At 38.2% G+C, this 22,506-nt stretch overlaps 2 protein-coding genes across 2 annotated transcripts; one reads left to right on the forward strand and one right to left on the reverse strand.

Moving 5' to 3' along the window:
* LOC143418476 (uncharacterized) lies at positions 1 to 2,630 on the reverse strand. Its single transcript, XM_076883580.1, has 9 exons — positions 2,526 to 2,630; positions 2,256 to 2,426; positions 1,996 to 2,154; positions 1,713 to 1,807; positions 1,569 to 1,616; positions 1,252 to 1,472; positions 979 to 1,165; positions 731 to 880; positions 1 to 584 (listed from the first exon to the last, which is right to left on the reverse strand). The coding sequence occupies exons 1-6, from the start codon at positions 2,587 to 2,589 to the stop codon at positions 1,308 to 1,310; spliced, it is 702 nt and encodes a 233-aa protein (XP_076739695.1). The 5' UTR covers positions 2,590 to 2,630; the 3' UTR covers positions 1 to 584; positions 731 to 880; positions 979 to 1,165; positions 1,252 to 1,307.
* A 6,305-nt stretch (positions 2,631 to 8,935) lies between these two features.
* LOC101477652 (interferon-induced very large GTPase 1-like) lies at positions 8,936 to 21,624 on the forward strand. The gene is made up of 7 exons (XM_076882991.1): positions 8,936 to 9,000; positions 9,193 to 9,747; positions 10,846 to 10,877; positions 13,093 to 13,201; positions 15,494 to 15,528; positions 15,617 to 18,653; positions 18,693 to 21,624. The coding sequence occupies exons 2-7, from the start codon at positions 9,348 to 9,350 to the stop codon at positions 20,435 to 20,437; spliced, it is 5,358 nt and encodes a 1,785-aa protein (XP_076739106.1). The 5' UTR covers positions 8,936 to 9,000; positions 9,193 to 9,347; the 3' UTR covers positions 20,438 to 21,624.
* Positions 21,625 to 22,506: the final 882 nt, after the last annotated feature.

Below are 22,506 nucleotides of genomic sequence, written 5' to 3' on the forward strand. Positions count from 1 at the left end.
ATTTCTTTAGATTTGTCCAATTTTTTGTTTAAATTGATTCATGAATAATTAATTGATCACTGATCAATTAATTATTGATCAGTGTAGCAATACAGGTTGCTACTATGCACCTGTATTTATAACTCAGGTTCATAGTAGCAACTCTTTTTAACCCAGCACAAGCTCTCTAAGAAGACGAGGAAAAACTCCTCAAAAACTTGAGCAGAAACCTCGGGAAAGGCAATTCAAAGAGAGATCCCCTTTCCACGGATTGCTGGGGGTGGGTGGGGTATTTTCCATTTATGGACAGAAACCATGTATGGAAAAGACAATACATGGAAGTTCCACTTCGATCTCGTGGTTTTTGTGGGGTGCCTCTACAGGGGCAGGACTGTAAAAATGACATAATTGTTAAAAACGTACACAGATATGTGACATGGCTTCAGAATTTGACCAAATACTTCTCTGTTAGAGCTTATGCTCTGTAACCCTGTTGTGCTTGGAGTCGATAAGTCATTTGAACCAGGGATGATTTCGAAGTTCCTCTAGGGTGAGGCGGTCTTCATTTGTGGCTGCCAGGCAACCTAACAGAAAACTCTCGCAGTCTGTTTGGAAATATAATAGAGGGTGGGGTTCACGTTTGTCATACAAAAATCGATATGTGCATTACCGATACAGATAACACATTAAACAGAATTTTCTGTTTTGTAATGCAAATCATGACAGGTTAAAGAATTAACATCTGGCTTACTTTCTGAAATATCGGTACGCTTCGAATACATGTTCTTGGAAGAGGTGATGTTGTGTAACAGCCTATCCATCACTCTGCCCAGCTGCAAAACTGTGATGCAATCGGCTTTGGTGGCGTTAAACAGCAAGTTTAGAGCCGGTGATTTTCTCCCTAAAATCCAAAGAGAAATTATTAATGGTAAGAAATGAATGTGGACACAAGGCGTGTGGGCAGGCAAGAACATGTAAACAATGAGGCTGATGACCTACCATTTCTTCGAGTGACTGCTTCTGGTGTAAAAAAGACTCCACAGCCAAAATCAATGTATTTGACACGCGGATGTGCTAAACGTTCAGCTGAGTTTTCAATTATAATATTGTCTGTCTTAATGTCTTGATGGAAAACACCCTTGGAGTGCATTTCAGTGGCTGCATCTACCAACTGTCTCATTATGGCCTGACAGACAAACGAAAGATACGTTAAAACCATAAGATCTAAATTATTCATAAAAGACAAATATTTTATTCTTGCTACTCACTGACCTTAATGTCGCTCTCACAAATCCTTTCTCTTCTGTTTGACAGGTAAACGTCCAAGTCTATGTTGTTTTTGCCCCTTCAAAGACCATAATAAGTTCTTTTTCTAAGTCATACCAGTCGAGTAAAACTGGGGTCACATTGCTGCTTGTAGCCTCTGGTCCTGCCCCCACTTTTATCAGCAATGCCACCTCCAGAGGAATCTTGGTCATTCTACCATTAAGAAGCTTTAGAAACAGAACATCCGGGTCAGTTGTCAAACATTAGGCTGTTTGAGGTACATGCTGCCCGAAAAACAACCGAAAAAGACAAACATCTCATACCATTGGCTGGCGGTAGAGCGACTTCTGAGGAACATGTTTTATTACCACCTGCATTAAAGAGAAAATGTGTTTGAGAAAAAGCACGTAGAGAACAGGATGAACTACAAGAAAACATGCGTAAAGTGCACACATAAGAAGCCATACTGGGAAATTGTCTTCTCTACGTTTTCCAAAGAACACTTGCCCATACTGTCCTTCACCCAGCATATCCTGCTCGTCATATTTTTCTTCAAAGTCCTCTACAGAGAGACAAAACAAACACGGGGTTGTGATTAGTTGCATGTAGGAAAGCTGACATCGTCTCATTTTACACATTCGTACAGGCTCTGTTGGAAACTTTCTAGTGATTACCAGATGGATGCCAGCTAAATTCTGAGAGCTTGGGAAAGAGGCTCTCGTTTAAGGTGTGATTTGAACTTTTTCTTACCTGTAGTGTGACCGTTGTATGTGCTAGGTAAAGGATCATCTGTCTCATAGATGGAGTTGTTAGACTCCTCCTGTGAGCTTGATGTCCTCCTCTTTTTATTGCGTGGTTCTTTTGTTCCATCGCTGCTCTTTTGTTTGCTGCTCTTCTTTCTGAAAGCAGCTGCATAAACAAAAATCAATTAGACCTCTGAACTCCACACAGGCCTACAGATGATCAGAAACTATAAAACAAAAAATAATCTCTGTGAATGTCTCACTTACACTTCTCAAAGAAAACATGGCTGGGGCCTGGGGTTGGACTTTTGCTGTCCTTTCTTGTTTTGGAAGCTTTTTCCAATCTCTCTGTGGAACCATCTCTTCTTTTGGAGCTCTTGATTCGCCCATCTGACGTCCTGTCCTCTATCCTGAAGGACCAGGGCTCAGTGTGGCGTTCTGCAGTTTGTAAAAAAAATTGTTACTGCTGAATCAAAGCACCTGAAGTAAAAGCCTGTAATTTAAGATGAATTGACAGGTAAAGGAGACTTCACTCACCTAGATATTTACTTACACCCACAGCACGTGGCGTAGCAAAGGTCGGCCAAGATTTTGACGACATATCGGAAACTGGTTCAAAATTGTACTCCCTGGACTAAACTCACTTTTAACTATTTGATTTTGTATGTAGTTGGAACTTTGAAAGGTCCCTTTGTAAAACTGTTTTGATGACATCACTGAACTTAACATTCTAATATATGCAAACTGTCTCTGCATGGCTACACAACATCAAATTAAATCACAACAAAGGAGTAACAAGCAGGAGCAGTCTTACTTAGTTTGTCAGCATACAGAAGTGTCAGGGAGTTTTTCATGTTTTATTTGATTATGCTTCAAATGTTATGTTATACTTATGTTGTTATGTTCATGTTATGTTCACATATTTCACCAGACACAGTTTTCTGTTGAAACAGGAAGGTGACCCTGTGACTCTGTGACATTTACCGCAAGAGATCAGTACAGAAACACACATCCACAGAAGTTGACTTGCATTATCTTATTCTTAGAAATTGACTTGTAGCACACACACTTTGTGACACACACAGCTTACACACAGACAGCATCAGGACCTGCGTAACAGGAACTGTGATTATATTTGCATATTGATGATGTAACCTATAAAAATAAATGAATACTGCAGTACGGTGTGTCTCTCTGTCTGAGATTCACCCGTGCCGCACGTTATCAATCTCAAGTGTCTCAGTGTTGTTTACTCACCTGACTGTTTGTTAACTGTAAATCTCTGACATTTAATTGGTCCTTCGAAGCCGTTAATGGACTGGCATTAATAATAATATTATGCTCCATTTCGCAGTGGTATCCTTCCTCAAGTCCCAACGCCGTGACAAACCTGCATTGAAGCCTCTGCAGAGTGCCCTCCAGGAAGGGTTGAAAGTCCAGGGACGTTAAAATTCGGGTCCTGGCCAACGTCTTATACAGGTCCACGGCGGTGGGGCTTGAAGGAGGACGCCCGACAGACCGGCAACAGCGAAGCCAGGTGATTATTCCACATTTGACACACCTCGCGTAAAACGATTGGCTGGGACAGTCTGTCTGGTCTAAGTATATTAAAATAGGAAGTGACCTATTCGCTAACATAAGTCTACAGAAAGACTGATTTTCTCCGCTCACCTGAAAAAGTGGTTGGTAGCCTGATAAAATTAATTGTCCGCTCACCTGAAAAAGTAGTTTGAAGCCCGACAAGTTATCCGCTCGCCTGAAATAGGGCTGGTAGCTGATACTAAAGAGACACCCAGACTGTCCAGCATAAATTTTGCGCGCATAAACTGTTTTTACTGTTTTGTTGGTGGAGTAAGTTGATTTAACAGCACATTAAGGTGGCTGAACTACTCCACTGAATTGTTTAACGTTGATAGCTCACGTACTGGCTGAATGAGAAAAAAAGTTGTGCGTCATCACATAAAATCGACAACCGCTTTCAAGGATAGCTTGAAAGTAGAAGCCTGTTGTTGATAACTTATCTCGTTCTTCGTGCCAGTGACAGCTTCACGGGTCTGACTGTATATTTAACTCAATAAATACATTGTAAACAAACTTTCTATAACACGAAACAAAATGGGTAATAACGAAACTAAACTCACGGCAGATGAACATTGGTTAGATATAAAATTATCCCAGCGCCGGTCAGATAAGTGCAGATAGGTGGAGAAATCCAAAGAAACTAAATTGTCCTACGTGGGAGGGAAAATGCAACCCTTCCGCTGTAACCACTTTAAGGGAGACCCTCCAAACAGAACTAAATAATGAAATATAGTTGGCATGACGACCATGCCCAGATTGTATAAAATAAATAAAAGGAAATAATTCACATGAAAACCTTTTATATAAAACAGAGAGATGCATAAGGTACATTAAGGCTGTGTCATTGTTCAGCCAAGGGAAGTGTGTGGAAAGGTAAATGTCTCCAGCTTGGGAAAGGGTGGAACTGCAGACCACCCGAAGCCCTTGATGGATACAAAATAAAATATAAAAATAAATATAATAATAAACTGCTTGGTTCGACATGCAACAGAGAGAATGAATGTGACTGAAGATTGGATCTGAGATGAGGCAAACAGAAGACCAGTCTAAAAAGTAGGCACAAACCTGTTCAGAGAAAAAGCAAATTTGTACAGATTGGATGAATTCTAAATTATCTGTTTGCTGAGTGAGATGATCCTAACTATTAAATTGGCTCAGTAGTAGTATAGTGATTTACACTGATAAAATGTTGTAATATACTGTTGTTATTATATGGAAAGAAAAGGATGATAATATTAATAAAAATATAATATTAATCATAAGTGGCACCTTGGTCAGTTGTGATGTGAGGTGGATAATTGTTATGAAGTAGTATGAAGTAGTATGAAGTAGTCTGCACCAAGCTTAAGGTTGCTCAAACTCAGTATAATGACATATGAGATGAAGAAAATAAAGGCACTTGATCTGCTTGATAACCTGTCATTTATCTTAGATAAAAAATTACTGAGATATAGAGCACATCTATAATAGGAGCTCATAAGCCAAACCTTGTAGACAACAGCTAGGGCTACAGGAATGTGAAGCTGAATTAAATATGTGGACACTGCTAAGTTGATGAGCATGCTACACATTTTCTTTTATTTTTATTTATTTGTTTTTAGAACAGAAGCTGAGTATGTGACGATTGAATAAAAAAGTGTGTTTTGTATCCGAGGTGACTGTTTTTCCTGTAACCTACATCATAGAGCAAAAGCACTATGTACCATTGGGCTCATGTGATGACAGAGTTTATCTTGATACAGTTTGGGCCCTTGAGGAAGATCTAATGGGATACTCTAACAAGAGACTTGTAATTTTATCTCCAGTAACACTGCTTCTGATTAGTGACCTGCAGAGTCCTGAAAGGACATTTTCCTTTCATTTTCATTAGACCCTGAGAGATAAAACAATTTGTTTTTCATTCCTGCAGTTAGCCCACTTTTCCCAAGTAACCTTGTGCACTGTTAGCTCATTATTTAGATATTGTTTCTTTCAACTGGCAATACACAGAAATACTGAGTGTTTTTATTCCTAAATCCAGGGGTGTCAAATCCATTTCATGTTGTGGGCCACATGTAGCCCACCTTGTTTTTAAATTGACAGAAATAGACCTGACCAGTGAAATTCTTCTTTCTGTCATTGTAAAGATATTTCCTACTGTAAAATTGCACTGACACCTCAGTCAGTATAAAACCATCTCCTATCTTCAGAGAGAATTATGGTGGCTGTCCTTGGCTTGGGATACTCAGGAATACATCATATTCCTATATTCCTATACACACACACACACAAAAGACAACGCCAGTTTGTGACCCGTGGTAGGTACCTATTTAAAAGAGGACAGAGCCGTAGGCACACAGTCAGTTAAAAAGGGTTTAATTTTTAATACAAAATAAAAGTAACAGTGTAACAGTGGCACCTAAAACAATTAAAACTTTACTTTATTAAATACGATTTTAAAAAATGACAAAATTGTATGATTGCCCGTGAGACAGGATAGGCTCTGCGGGGAACCGGTTAAGAACAAATCAACATACCACACACGTTAAAAAGGGACGGCAACTCACACAGAACCCCAAATGGGCAAGACACTATAAAAAAAAAAAAGAAAAGAGAGCAAACCTTCAGTGCTGTCTTCATTCGGGCCCACCGCGGTGTGTGCAAAACGCGGCAAGACAAAAAAGGGATTTGTTTTCCACGCAGCGCCTTCACCGTCTGCAGCGATATCTCTCTCTCTCTCTCTCTCTCTCTCTCTATATATATATATATATATATATAGATAGATAGATAGATAGATAGATAGATATTGTAGAAATGTTTAGCTGATTTAGAGTTTAGAAATGTGTTAACATAGAATTTAGAATTATTGTAGAGACACTGACACTGCCCTCAATGTAATAAAGGCCTGATTGTGTCATGAACTTAGGAGTAGAGTATAGGAGACCCTCCCCAGTTGAACTGTGAAAGTAAAACAGAGAGGAGTTAATGCTGAGTGGAAATTCCCCAGAGAATGTTTGGGTGGGGGTCTCAACATTTGACCTGGATAACTGTGGTCTGGAAGGGAGATGGGTTTTTTATGACCTCTAGGGAGTCACCTACACCCACAGTGTTTTAACTGTCACGCACACACATCCACACACACACACTCACTCATGTGCGCTCACATAGGCATTCATGTGCTCGTGCACATAGACACAGACAGAGTTTGCAGCACACCGTGGGGGGGTTTTATGATAGGGTCGCCCCTACAAAACTGTGTTTCACAGACAAAGGAGTGAAGATTTTGCAGAGGGACACACCGGCCTCGTCTTCCCTTCTAGAAGTGCATGCTTAAATAAAGATGAATAAAGGTTTTGTGAAATAACTACTGAGTTCCGGTGCCGTCTCTGGATGCCTCGACGAATAAAAGAACAGGGGTAAAACTGATTTCGCAACAATATATAGATGTATAGAGATATATAGATATAGATATAATCACTAAATCAAGTACTTGCTGAGCTATTCTTACCTTCAGTACTCATTAACTAAAGGTGCAAGAACACTGCTGCAGATCCCACACTAACACCTGACAGCAGTGTTTAAAAGGTTTGGGGTAATGTGGCCAGTAAGCCTACTTGCTTTCCTGGAAATCACAGGACTTCTGGGAATCACAGCTTTCTTACTTTCACTTTTACTATGTTGTGGGAGGGGTTTCTAGTGGTCTCATCCTATAACTGGGGAGCACTGCGAACATTTCTGATAAGACTGCAACAGGCTGCAGAGCAGGCTGAGCTGAGGAAGCACACAGTAAAAGGTAGGTTTACATATCATGATATGTTGTTTTGAATTCAGTCTTAAATATTGGCAAATTTTGTTCTCTGGTGACTCTGAACCCAAAAAGGGTGACACTGTGCTTTTATAAAAGGGATCAGTAGAAGAGAGGAGGTAAATGACACAAATGTTCAGAAGCTTGTTTCCGCTGTACTTTCTAAACAATCTCAGTGCTTCATGTTGTGACATTTCTTCTGTAGACAGAATAAAACAAGTGAGTTCAGCCTGAACACACACACACACACATGCTCTCACATTTAGAATGAGTTGTTTAATAGAATGTATTTATTTATGTGTGTTTATTTATTTGTGTATTTTACAAATTCTCTTACAATTGTGCATTTTCTTTAATGCTATTGGGTTTTACAGAGATAACACTTGTAATTATTTATATGTCAGTAATAGAAAAATAAATAAATAAACAATAAAAAGGATAAAAGAACTATCAACAAAGTGCAACATCGAAAGAAAAATTCATCAATCATATTATTAAAGAGGACAACAAACTGCAAGCTGGTTTTCATTAAAAGTAATTGTTCTCCTCTAACCTGGAGCATTAATGTCTCGGGTCTCTAAATGTAGCTGGCTGTGAGACAAGTGTGCAAGCACTGTTTGCAAAGGCAAGGCAAGGCAAGGCAAGTTTATTTGTATAGCACAATTCAACAACAAGGTGATTCAAAGTGCTTTACAGAGACATTAGAAACAAGAACAAATAAAAAGCATGATTTAAAATTGATTAAAACAAGCAAATAAACTAACTAACTAATTAGCAAACAAACAAACAAACAAACAAACAAAACAGTATATAAAATCAAAACAGATAAAATCAGAACAGTAGATAAAATCAGTAGTTAAATGTAAGTTTTGAAATTTAAGCTTAAAAGTGTGGATTTGGTGCTTTATTCAAATGCAGCTGAGAACAGGTGAGTCTTCAACCTGGATTTAAATAAACTGAGTGTTTCAGCTGATCTGAGGCTTTCTGGGAGTTTGTTCCAGATATAAGGAGCATAAAAGCTGAATGCAGCTTCTCCGTGTCTGGTTCTGACTCTGGGAACTGATAAAAGACCGGATCCAGATGACCTGAGGGATCTGGAAGGTTCATACTGGGTCAGGAGGTCATTGATGTATTTTGGTCCTAAACCATTCAGAGCTTTATAGGCCAGCATCAGAACTTTAAAGTCTATCCTCTGACGGACAGGCAGCCAGTGTAAAGACCTCAGAGCTGGACTGATGTGGTCCACTTTTTTGGTCTTAGTGAGTACAAAGTACAACACTAAGAGTAATATTCTCATTGTACAAGTTGGACAAAGGAGCAAAGTGACATTCGGAACTAAATTGTGTGCACATCAATCTTTCTGCAAAATTTAGGTGCCCTCGGGTGTTGAAGAACGGAATCACATGTTAATCTATTCTGTTAATCTATTCCTGAGGACAATGAAAGTAGGAAATAACCCCTAAACTGAAAATTTTCGTGCAGAATTATACTACATGTATACTTAAAAGTAGTACTTGTTATTTCAAATACTAATGTTACATTTTGCTCTATTTTCCTTTGACTGTAATAAGATGGAAGATAACAATGATAACACAGCAGCTGGAGAGGGAGGAGAAAGTGAAACCAATTCTGTGACAAAGAACAAAGGTAATCAGAATTTTTTTAAAGAACATTTGTTAAAAATGTTGATGATACTACTGATTTGATAGTTTAAACTTCAGTTGTTTTTGTAATTTTTGTTTGTTTGTTTGTTTGTTTAAGAAAAGCTTTATACCGCTTCAACAACGCCGTTTTTATAATCTGTAGTGTAATCTACTGATGTTCTTGTGTTTGTTTCAGAGCTGCCTAAGCTCACACTTTTGTTAATTGGTGACTCAAACGCCATTGAGATTGGACCAAAAAACGTCTTACTTGACCATGAAGAGAGAAGAAACGTGGAAGAGTTTTCATCCAAACTGTGTGATTTGTGTGGTCGACACATCTCTGTCATTAACATGCTTGGTTTAGAAAACCTTGAAGAATTCCCGGTAAACCAGGGAAATCATGCCTTTCTATTACTGTTACCATATGGTCTGCATAACAGCCATTACAGCTCGAGAGTTCAGCAGCTAGAAAGAGCTTTTGGGAAAAGATCTCTTCTTAATGTAATGACAGTTGTGACTCATGGGCCAGGGGAAAAATGTGAAAGTGCACTGGCAGACCTGAAAGCTCACAGCGGTTTTAATGAAAAAAGATTCCACACATGTACAAGATGCATGACAGATGCCAACGACATAATAGATCTGTTAGAAAAAATAGATGTCATGGTCTCTGAGAACAACTGCTGCAGTGAACGTGAAGAGCAGAGAGAACACCTGGACTGCAAATGTGACAAGGAAATACGGATCAGACATGGTGAGATTTTAATGTGTATAACTGGATTAATTATTATATTAAAGCGAGGATTTGAACATTTTGGAAAAAAGTTTGGTAATTATATTTGTAGCATTTGGGTTTTTGAGGGAATGCTGTATTTCTTTTTAATTTTATGAACACTTGATCCTGAATTTGTCCTCTTGTGGAGTTATGTAATAATGACGTGAGATCTTATCACATTTTACAACTTTAATCTCAGCTTCACTCAGCTGGTTTCACAAGGTGGCAAAACATATCTTAGAACCCAGAAACATTATTCCTCCCACTTTCTTTCTTGCTGGGTGTGAGTGGAGTCCCCTGGTGGTCTCCTACATTCTCACAATGCTTACTAAATGAAAGGGTTTTGTTTTTTTGTTTTTTTAAATTATTATAGTTTTTGTTTATTTTTTTTCCTTCAAATGGGAATAAAATTAAAAAGCAGCTTCACTGCTGATCACAAACCACATACAAAATAATTAAGGACAAGACAGAAACTAATCACAGAATAAGGACTCAGGGTAATTAAGCCAAAAGCACATAAGACAAAAGACTGTCAAAATAAGACATGAAATAACTATCACTGAGACCAGGCCTAAGACAGAAGCTAAACCATCACAGACAGCACACTAGAAGAACAGAATGAGAATGCAAGAGGTGATTAACAAACCTATTGTCAATTAGGTGAGGAACTTAAGGCACAGAAACCGGGAAATTAATAAATATATAAGGACTATAAACATCACACCATAATAACTAAGAAATAACACAAAAATAAATAACAATACAAACACTACACAAACATGATTAAGAATCCAAAGCTAGAGAAAACTCAAAATATCCCCAAACCTAAAACTCTTGGTCCAGTATTTTTTAAATATTTTGTAAAGACTTGATGTGTCTTTTCACAAAGTGCTCTATATCTGCAATAACATCATATAACTTACACAATTAATGAATACTGCAAAAGGAAAAAAATTAAAGGGTCGGTTGGATGAGAAAATTTCAACATATAATGAATATATAGTAGGTGACTCTTGTGTTATAAAACTATGCAATGACCTGGTCCAATCTTTTTCTTCTTACATAATCCTTCATCAGAAGAGAGGGAGAATCTGACTGAAAATCTAAAGGTAAGATTTTTTTTTTTCATGGACTTCACATTCATTACAGCAATAAAAAAAATTTAAAGCCCTTTTAGTTCAGACTTTTTCTAACTGAAAAGTTCCAGCTTTGAAAGATAAAATTTGGAACTTTGCATATTTTTACTATACTGTTGTTGCTGTCTGTCCTGTTGATCTTAATTTTTTTTTTTTTTTTTATGTACGTGGAGGGTCTTTCCGTACACTAAAAAAAGAGCATGTTGGATTTACTTAATTCTATAGTGGACATTGGTTGCACACAATTGTTTTGCTTTAGCAGAAACATAAACAACTTAGTCAAATCAACACAAATTATTCATATTAAATAAACCTGTGCATTTTTTGTTGATGAAACGGGATTGAAACATATTTAGATGAAGCAAGTTGAGGTCTTGGAATATTTTCATCTATCACAATTTTGTAATTTTAGTCCAACACTATTCAATAACCTTTACCCCAATACTACTTGTTAGAGCCAATCTATAGAGAAATATTTTTGATACTGTTTCCGTCCTTATGTTACATGTTTGATTTTGTATAATATGTTGTTAGAGAATATATGCTGCATGTTTGATTTGTGTCGGGTAGGAAAACATTACGGCGCATGTGTGGTAGCAGGTCAGAATGAGCCAGGACAGCAATGGAAATGTGAGCTGCAGCAGCAAATAGTTTTTTGACCGTGACATCATTTGTTTGTATGTACGAGTCAGAAATAAATCTGGACAGCTCACATTAAGAAGTGGAAGAATTCTTTTTTCAAAGCTTGAGACAGAAATTTGCCACTACATTACTTGGCCACTTAAATACTACATGTTGTCTTTATATTACTTAATGTTGAACAAAGTCTAGAGTGTGGCTAACATAAAAAGCAATTGGATTTACAATGACTACCATCCTATCTTTATCCGGGTTGCAGAGGGGCTGGGGCATATCCCAGAAGTGAAAGGTTAAGAGGCAGGATACACCCTGAACAGTTTACCAGTCTATCACGTAGAGACAAACAACCATTTGCACTCACATTCATGGGCAATTTGGTATCACCAATTAACCTAGTTCTAATTGCATGACTTTTAACTGTGGGAGGAAACCAGAATACCCAGAGAAAACCCACTGTAAACTAGTGAGAATGTGGATTTGATCTTCTTGCTGTGAGGCAATAGCACTAGCCACCATGCCACCAATCCAGGCTTAATGAAGTACGAAAGCTATGATTTCTGTACGTTTTTGTCCTTGACAGGTTAAACCACAATAAATAGCGATAGCATACATTTGATGTGTGTAGTTCTCTGCCACTTACAACTCGAGTGATTTTCCTGCAGTTTAAAATCTCATGTGATCTTGTGAATTTCACGAGTCCAGCAACTAACCACTCTGACTAGATTGTATCATGTCATCTAAACAAGAACAAATTAAGTTGTTGAATTTCTTATAGATCCTACATGATTTAATTATGTTCACCATAGAAACGTGAAATTATTTTGTTCAAATTATAAGTTAAGACTTTTGTAAATGTAACAACCACCCAATGTCCTTTTTCGGTATACCGAAAAAAGTGCTGCTCGACTTGACTGAGATGGATGCCTTCCTCAAACCACAATCCAAAGTGCGCAAGATGAAATCACATGCAGTGTTGCAAGATTTAACATTCCTATATTATTGACTTACTTCACTCGAACATGATATGAACAATTCAATATACCCTCTCTGCATATCATGTAGTTTCTACACTATATAGTTACACTTAACTTTAAAGCATGAGGCACTTGTGCTGAATAAACGCAAGATGCTTACATAAATCCAAGAGATGGCCATTCTCTTTCATCATCTGCTGCTAATAAACATCCAACAAGTTCACTGTGAATCATTCCGGTTTGCTGATAAATGCATGATTTTATGTATGTATATTGGGACAGTGAACCCCGAGTGGCTCCAGCAGATCCCAGGAACAACATCTGAAGTCTCTGTCCAGAAAACCTTTCTTAGCCCTTGGTTTTTGTTGACCTTCTCACATCCCTTCTTCTGATGTTGCTATTACTTAGCATTGCTACATCAATCACAACAACCTTCTTACTCTGGTTTTCCACCACTACATATGCTGGATCTATTTTTTTTTTCTGTCCACTCTGGTGCTGTAATAATGTGAATTGTCCAAGTGTTGGACTAATGAAGAATAAACTTAAGTTGTTTAAAATAATCCTTTTCATAGTGTGAGTCTTTGAATGGACCTGGAGTTGCTGGACACTCCCAGCAGAATGATGGCAGCGCAGGGGGAGAAGGTGGACACAAGACTGTATCAGCTGAAACTGAGGAGAAAGGTAACATCTTATTGAAGAATTACATTGCATGCTTACTAATTCAAAGGTTTTGTTTTTTTCTTTAACTTGTTTTTTTTTCCATATGGTAGAACTTACTGCTCTTGCTGTAACAGAATGAGGCAACAGTGTAGAGTTGGATGTTATTCTAGCCGTTGCCCTCTTCTGACCCCGGAGTTTGTATCATAGCCAGTATAAAAGATTGATGTAGTTTCGAGGTCAGAAAAAGGAAGCCATTTTGAAAGTGCCTTAAACCATTTTCTAGCTGAAGACCTCTAATGGCAGTTGCTGTTGTTGCAAATAGACTTCCTGTTTCATTGATCTGTAGGAAATGGCTTTCTGTCTTGGCGGTTTGGCAAACAACTTGTCAATCTCAACTCATTACTAGAAAAGTGTGTGGTTTCGTAGTCATCCCCATCCATTCATATCACATCCAGGTTTTTGCAAATGAAATGCAACAAGTTTGCAAACAATCATCTTGAGCCTTCAAAATGGGACTTCTGAAACCAGTGATCGAGATCCCAGTAGCTGTATCCATCTTTTTTACTGAATATAGTTTTCGTGCAGTTGATATTATGAGGTTTGTACCCCTTAAAAACATAGCAGAGGAAAGATGGCGCTCTCTTCTGAATTTCTGAATTACAACTGCAAGCTATTTTTAAAATCAGTGATTTTCATGAAAGGGTGTATCCTTGGCAGCATGGTGAATTTCAATGTTTCACCATGAATTATAAAACTTTTCTGTGCTCTGTCGAATCTGCACTAAAATTCATAAACATGATGAGGGTCTCGTCCCAAACAGATTGATATGCTCGTTATCAGCAATAAGTTAGAGTGCCACCTAGTGGGAACGGAAAATGTAATTATTAGTGTGGATGCTGATGAAGCATCCACAATATTGTTCTTGTATTCTTTACTTTTATCCTTATATTTAATACTTTGATCCACGGCTCCTTCCAGGTTAAACACATCTGACTCAAAAGTGGTCTGAACATCAGACCTTGATGATGCTTCAAGATTTTAATTTTGAGTTTTGATTGAACGGTATACCCTGGCGGTTTTGCACTTCTCCATGAAAAGGGAAGCAGTTTTTGCGGGTCTTAGACAGCTTGAAACGCCATGAAATTTGGCACACGCCTCCAATTTAATTAACATTTTAGCTTTTATTGCTCTGGTCATTGAATATTGGAAAATGGCTCCATTAAACCATCTATAAAATCTTTAAACATCTGCACCTGCACTAACTTCCATCTATGACTCAGAAATTTTGCAGCCTTGGAGCCATAAAAGCACATTAAAAATAATGTGAAATTTTGGTTGCAATTTTCACAGTTTTCAGACCTCATTTTAAACTAATACTCTTTGAATTAAAACTCCTCCAAGGAATTGCATCAGGTTAACATGATCTTTGGTGCCACCAATCTAAAGATCTTGGGGATATTAAATTGCAAAGTTTTTGAGCTGGTGTGGCAGCATGTTGAATTTCAATCATTCACCACAGAACACGACATTGTCAAATCCCAATTATACATTGTCCAATATGATCCAAACTTCACATACTTGATGGGAGTCTGAGTCTCAAAACATCTATGTATCAGTATTAGGTCACAATTATTGTGGCACCTAGTGAAGATAGGAAATATAGAGTGAGTTATGGTCATCATCCAATCTAGATGAAATTTGAAATGCTGATTCCATCCATGATGCACACCAATGTGACATTTGATTAGTATCTACATTTCCATCTACCGGGCATAAAAATGTTTATGGTTTGTTGTGTTGCAAGGGCCTTTTAATCACTGCTTTCAGCTTCATTCGTCTTGTTTTTACTTCAGAGCACTGTAAAGCTGTAGGGATCATTTCAGAGCTTCCTTCTCAATTGTTGTTTTAGCAAAAGGCTTGGTATTGGCTATAAAGCATCAAAAATTAGAAAGACAATGCAAAGCAGATGGGTTTGATAAGCATATGCATAGACACCCCACAACTGCACAATCTGGTCATAAATTCTGAGTATTGTGCTGTTATCTTCTTTTAACAGACTAGAGCTGCTTACACTTGTCAACTCTTTTTTCCCTTGTGTTTCTTGGGCCAATTAGTTTGTTTCTTAGTTCCATCATGGAGCCTGATTCATGCAGTCTGCTCAGAAGAGGTCAAATATAACTGATGGTCACAACATGATAAGAAGAAAAAACAAAAACAGAAAAAATAGTAGATGTCTTCAAACTTTGTACTGTTAATACTTCCATGGTGAATTAATCTCTTTCTCTCCATGTCATAATTAAATCTGTTGTGCAGGTGCCTTCAAGGATGTGAGTGGAAACAAGGATAAGGTCAGAAACATATACTATTTTGCATGATGTTAGTGATAAAATGTTATAATTTCTGCCAATTAGTAAATTTCATTTTTTTAAACTACAGACTTTTAATATTTCTGATGAGAGGAACAGTCAACGATTTCAAGCAGAAAGTGAAACACTGCTCAGAAGACTCAACCTTCAACACAAACAACAGAAAATGTCATCAGCAGACTTTCTTAAATTAGGCCCTCCTGTGAAACAGGGCCATGACACATCTGAGAAAGATCTAGCTCATACATTTATTCAGAGGTTGATGATGTTAGACTACAGAGCCAGACATATTCAGGTAAAACAAGACAATCCTGGTGTGAGTTATTCACAGTCTGTTCCAGTGTCTGACAGTGAAGACTTTGATGATTTATTTAGTGACAGTGTAGACTCTGATAACTCAATACAATCTCATGTGCATCCAATGGATGTTCAGATGGCAGTATTTCACTGTTCAGATAACTTTCTGAAGCAGAACATAATTACAAAGCTATCACAGTGTCAGTACGCCTTACCTTTGCTTGTCCCTGACTCAGTCACTATGGATACTGAATGTCCTCTGTGGACATTCAGGCAAATAACAAAAACATGGAAGATAGCTAAAATCAAAGATAATTCAAATGTTGTCAACATGAAGACAATGCCCATCTGCAAAGCCGAGACACCCATGGTGTTTTTCTTCCGCCTGGGTTCACTGCCAGTGTCAAAATCTCAGCTCATGAACACTTTGATCAATGACCGTCACAGCACCTTCTTCCACAGGAACTGCCCAGGTAGCACCAAATCTCGCCTGCTGATGGATGGTGTGGCAGAGATTGCCTGGTACTGTCCAGCCGGAAAACCCAATGACTCCTTCACAGACTGCACTGCCTTTTGTAATCTTCATGGTGATGCTCTGTCATTTGAAAAACAGCATAAGATACTGACAGAAAAATCATCAGTCACTGTTGTTCTTGTGCCGACTCTGGAAAAAGGCCAGAAAAGTACCACAGTAATCCAAGACCTTTACGAGTCACCAAAGCCTTTGATTATTCTCATTGCTGATAATGATTGTGGTGCTCTTCAAGTGAAAAAGAGAAAATACAAAATGGGTCTGAAAGACAGAAGCCAGTCAGATGTTTCTGAAGGATTGAAAGGAATTATCAGAAAGATTTTACATGAACCTGATAATACATCCTTCCAGCTTGAATCCTTGGCCAAAGTCCCTGGAGTCAGAGTGGATGAAGATGATGAAGTCTGTCAAAAAGGGAAATCAGCTGCATTGAAAACAGTTAATATGCTTCAAGGGGTGGACATTTCAAAGATCAAAGTTACATTTCTACCTTGTCAAGGTGATCTGTGGCATGAGTGGTGCAGAATAAATAAAGAGCTGTATAACCTTAAAGGAAACATTGAGAAGGAAAAAAGTCAGAAACAGCAGCAGCTGATGCAAATAAGACAAACTCAATGCAAAGCTTCATGTAATGTACTGATGAAGTCATTCACAGAAAGCCTCTTGTCTTTGCCATCAAAACAGAAGGAGTACTTCCTGAAATGGAATCAGATCTTAACAGATGCCCTATCCACAGATGATCTTTCTTTGATTCTTCAAAGCTATGATGAAAAGTGGACTGAGCTCTTGACTCTGAAAAAGAAACACGACAAATCTGATCTGTTAACAAGTAAACAAACTGAGCTTGAAGAAATCTCCAAAAAACTGCAGTCTGCAACCTTTGGCCTGGAACACATCTTCAGAGAAATGGGACAGATCTATGAAGCCCACAGAGAAATACCAGCAGAGAGCAGAGCAGTAAAACCAAAACATACAAACACTGAGTGGGTTAAATATCCTGAACTGGCTGCAGATCTGATGATTTCAGGATACCCAGTGGAGCTGATGGATGGTGATGCAGGTCATGTGCCTCTAACATGGATCTCTAGTCTTTTAGATGAAGTTATCAAGAAACTAGGCGACCAGAGAGTTTTTGTGTTGTCAGTTTTGGGCGTACAAAGCAGTGGAAAATCAACAATGCTGAATGCCATGTTTGGATTGCAGTTTGCAGTGAGTTCAGGCAGGTGCACCAAAGGTGCCTTCATGCAGCTGGTCAAAGTGTCAGAGGAAATCAAGAAAGACTTCCAGTTTGACTATTTTCTAGTGGTGGACACTGAAGGACTTCGTGCTCTTGAGCTGGCAGGAAATAGTACTCGTCATCATGACAATGAATTAGCAACATTTGTTGTTGGTCTGGGAAACATGACACTGATCAACATCTTTGGTGAGAATCCAGCTGAGATGCAGGATGTCCTGCAGATTGTTGTTCAGGCTTTCATGAGGATGAAGAAAGTTAAACTTTCTCCGAGTTGTGTGTTTGTTCACCAGAATGTGACAGATATCGCAGCTGCTGAGAATAACATGGATGGGAAAAGACGCCTGCAAGAAAAACTGGACCAGATGGCTCAGCTAGCTGCTAAAGAGGAATCATGTGATGCTGAGTGTTTTGGTGATATCATTTCCTTTGATGTGCAAACAGATGTGAAATACTTTGCTCAGTTATGGGAGGGAAGTCCACCGATGGCTCCTCCAAATCCAGGCTACAGCGAGAGCATCCAAGAGCTGAAGAACATCATCCTGTCTAAAGCTAAACAATTTGCTAGCGTAAAACTGTCCCATTTCAAAAGCAAAATTCATAACTTGTGGAACGCCCTGATGAATGAGCACTTTGTTTTCAGCTTCAAAAACACATTGGAAATTGCAGTTTACAGAAAACTTGAGGTTGAATATGGAAACTGGACCTGGGCCCTGAGGAGCAACATGCTGACTATTGAAAACCAGCTTCATACCAGAATTGAAAATGAAGAACTTGACAAGGTTGAGCGTAGTGATATTTTTAAAGAAATGAGCAAAACATCTGAAAAAATCAAGAAAGATATGTCAAAGTACTTTGAGGATGACAAAGACAACGAAATACTGGTTCAGTGGAGAGGCCAATTTGAAAATAAAATAAAGGAGTTCCAAGAGGAACTGGTGAGAGGAGTGGAAAGAAAACTGGATGAAGTTATTCAGCAGAAGAAAGCTTGTAAAAAGCTGGATGATAAGAAGACAGACTTCGAGGACAAGCTGCTACAAAAGAGTGAAGAGCTCGCTCATCAGTTAAAAGACAAAGCAAAAGATGAAGAGCTCGCTCATCAGTTAAAAGACAAAGCAAAAGATGAAGAGAAACTTCAAAAACAGTTTGATGGTGTTTGGAGTGACTTGGTGAGAGAATTAACTACAAATATGCAACCCATTAAGGACATCAATCTTGAAGATGACCTGGCAAATATCCTTCATATCCTTGGTTTCGAATGGGGTCTTATAATTGACTCTAAAAAGAGTAGCAAATACAAAACAATATCCCAGGTCAGTGATTACACTGAATACGTAGTCCTTCGCAAGCACCAAAACACAAGAGGACAGGGGTTTGCCAGCCAAATGTATGAAAAACTAAAATGTCAGTTTAAAGGACTTCTTGAGCATGGGGACCAGGGACTGATCATATCACTAATAACCAGTGTTGAAAACCAGTCTCTTCATGAAATTAAGAAGAAACCTGTAGCAACAAGAGGCTACAGTTCAGCTTACTTACAAGAAGTGGCCCAAAATGTTCAGCGGACAGTGACAGAGTTTGAACAAAACAAGAAGTATGCTTTCAAGAAGGAGTTCACAGTTGATCTCCTACTGTATGTATTTGACAGGGCAGCGACTTGGCTTTCAGAGTCTCACAAAATATTCACAGTGAAAAATGATGCACACACTTACTTGGAGAGTAAAAAACCACAATACTACAACATTTTTAGAAGCTTCTGCAAAGGAAACTCATCTGCTGTTGTGTTTGGAGAAATGATCTGTGAAAAACTGAAGGTTTCCATTGTTGAGGCTGTTTGTAACAAGACTGCCATTGATCTCGCTGGAGAGATGAAGTGCAGCTGCCCAGCATTCAGTGAGAACAGACTGAACTTAGAGAAGCATTTGTTGAAGTCCCTTGCAGAGAAAGAGGACTTTGATGCTTTCATCACCTACATCAGAAATCCAAAGAAGCAAGTAGAAGCTTTTATCAAAGCGAGAGTAAACACATACATGTCCGGAGAATCAAAAAATGCAGCAGTGGATATACTCAGGAAAAATGTGGATGACATCAACAAACTTGTCAGTCAAGCTTTATTTGATGCAACAAATCAAGTCACAACACAGAACGGAGACATTTACATGTGGGTTAAGGAGTTTTCCAGGTTCCTTAAAGATAAACTGACCCTTGGTACCATCTCTTGTCAAAACTTTGGGGACATAAACAATTTTGACTTTCTTAAAGAAGAGATTGAGAAAGGTCTTATATCCATCAAAGAGGAGATGAATCGGCTTTCCCTGGATAAGATAAAGGAATTCAGACTGAGACCTGATCAAATCCTCATTGATCAGCTGTGTGACTGTTGCTGGGAAACCTGCCCGTTCTGTAGAGCTGTTTGTACCAACACTGTTAAAGATCATGTGATTAAGGACAAAATTGATCACAGTTGCCCCTTTCATCGATCTTCAGCAGTCAATGGTGTGCATTACAGAAACACTACGGAAATTAGTATTAATTTCTGCACAACAGAAGTTGCAAGTGATAGAAGCTTTTACCCAGATGGAGTTTCAGAAGAGCTTTTTCTTTATAAAGAGTACAGAAAAGCTGGGCCGAGGTTTGCTAACTGGAGCATTACTCCTGATGAGTATACATCGAAGTACTGGATATGGTTTGTTTGCAAATTTAAGAAGAGGCTAGAAGAGCACTATGGTTTAAGTTTCACAGGGCGTGGTGAGATTCCCCCTAAATGGACAGAATTCACTAAAGAAGAGGCTATTCAAAGTCTGGATGAAATGTACCGTACACGCTGAATGAGTCAGCACATTTTCAACTCTGCTGAAAATCACAAAAGCTGTTCTCAGTTGATTATTCACAAAATGGATAATGATTACATATAATATTGATTTAAACATTTAATGTGAAGAATCAATAAGTGATTAAACTGGTAAAAAGAAAACTGCTTCATAGACATAAACACACAGGCAAGAATATTGGAACAATAATCATTTTGAGAATGCAGTGAGAAATATGTCAGTGTTAATATTAAATCACTGTGTAATCAACAAAGTTTGTGATTAGGAAATTTTTCTCATGTAGGAAAAGCAGAAGAATTTTTTTTATTTATTTTTGAAGAAAAACACAAAGAGCACCAATGAAATTATTGTATGTAAGGATGGTTTAAAATTGTATTTAATCATATCTGAAATTTCTTAACTTTAGCTCATGCAGAATACACGAATAGTGTTCTTCATACCCTATTTTTTTGATATTGTATGGAAGTTATATTAGTTTGCTAACTGGCTTATGTAATTTGAAATCACACCAATATTTTCTTGAGTGTTTCAGTACTGAAAATCCTATATTCTCTATATCCTTGAATGTTTTATTATTTGCATTTTAAATGGGTATGATTTTTTTTTAAATTAACACGAACAGAGAGATATTATATGCTTCTGATACATTAAAGCTATTTTTCTGCTGCTCCTGTGTCACAAGGGTTCACTGCACCAAATAGCTCCTCATGCTTGATTTTGGTTGAGGTTTAAGCCAGATGCCTTTCCTTGTGCAACCCTGAAAGGGTCTGTAGCTGGAAATGAACCAACAACACTTTTGTTTGTCAAACAACTGTGTAGATCACTACACAATGGAAATATTTTCTCTCAATTTAACATAGCTGAACATTACACTGAAATTGAGATTATTTACCTGGTGGTACATCCATAATAAATGTGCACTGAGAAAAACTGAAGTGCCTCAGCATCTGCCAGACTGACCCCACAGCCAGTGATCTATCTGTGCAGCATCTATCCATTTTCTTAACTGCTGGTCTGATTCAAGGTCGTGTGTTGCACCATACATACAGAATATTAGAATATTTGTTGGAAAGCATACCTTTAATGACATGTTTTGGTAAAACGTTTGGAGATTTTTCTTTGGTTATAACTGCAATGTAATTATCAGACTGATAATAAACAGATGATGTTCCATTCTTCAAGTCGCTGATCGTCTGTGTCTTTTATCCAATATGTACAAAGCTATCACAGTTTACCTATAACTATAAATACATGATCTTAGTCACAGCTTATAATTGTGGTGGAAGATTTATTTGCTGATGTCTTGATCACATATTTTAACTATATCACTTTAGTAATTGTAGAATCACTACAAATGGAACTTATGCTCGATCCAACATACACAATGGGCTCGCTCGGGCCACTTTGGGGGTGGGGTGCCCTCGGCCTCTCAGCCTGGGGCTCAGTCGGTCACTCTGGCACAGCTGGCTGCCGGCGGAGCTCACGGGCACGTCACTGCAAGCTTTTCGGATGAGAGGCGAAACGTCTTCAAGTAACTTAAAGAAGTCCAGACGCTTTTCTTTGCGAGCTCCTTTGACTAAGATGACCTGGATGACTGAGAACCTTCACAGACCTCTAGTAGATCATTACATGAAGGAACCTTTTAAAAACAAGCGTGCTCATGCTCACAGGTGTAAACACACACAAACTACACCCTTTTTGGCTCCTACCTCAAACCACACTGTGCACTGTCGATCTTACGTGCTGCACAATAATGTTTAATATTTAGTATTTACTGTTATATTCACGTCGCGATGATGTTGTTTATTATATTGCTCTCTTTTTTCTTCTGCTTGTTCTCTCTTTTGTCTTTCTCAACAGGTGATCCAGGTGATTGATATTTGTATTTTTTGTCTGCTTATTTTGTTGGTTTTTGTTTTTTGCCCTTAACCCCGTCCCTCTGTTTTTCTTTCCTTTCTTTCTCCCTTTTCTTTTCCCCAGTTAAGTCTGTCCTGTATTTAGCAAGTGAAAATAAAATAAAATAAACAATAAAAGGTGACTCAAATAGACCATTACGGCAAGGCTGG

Source organism: Maylandia zebra, linkage group LG4 (assembly GCF_041146795.1).
Source record: "Maylandia zebra isolate NMK-2024a linkage group LG4, Mzebra_GT3a, whole genome shotgun sequence".
Lineage (NCBI taxonomy): Eukaryota > Metazoa > Chordata > Actinopteri > Cichliformes > Cichlidae > Maylandia > Maylandia zebra.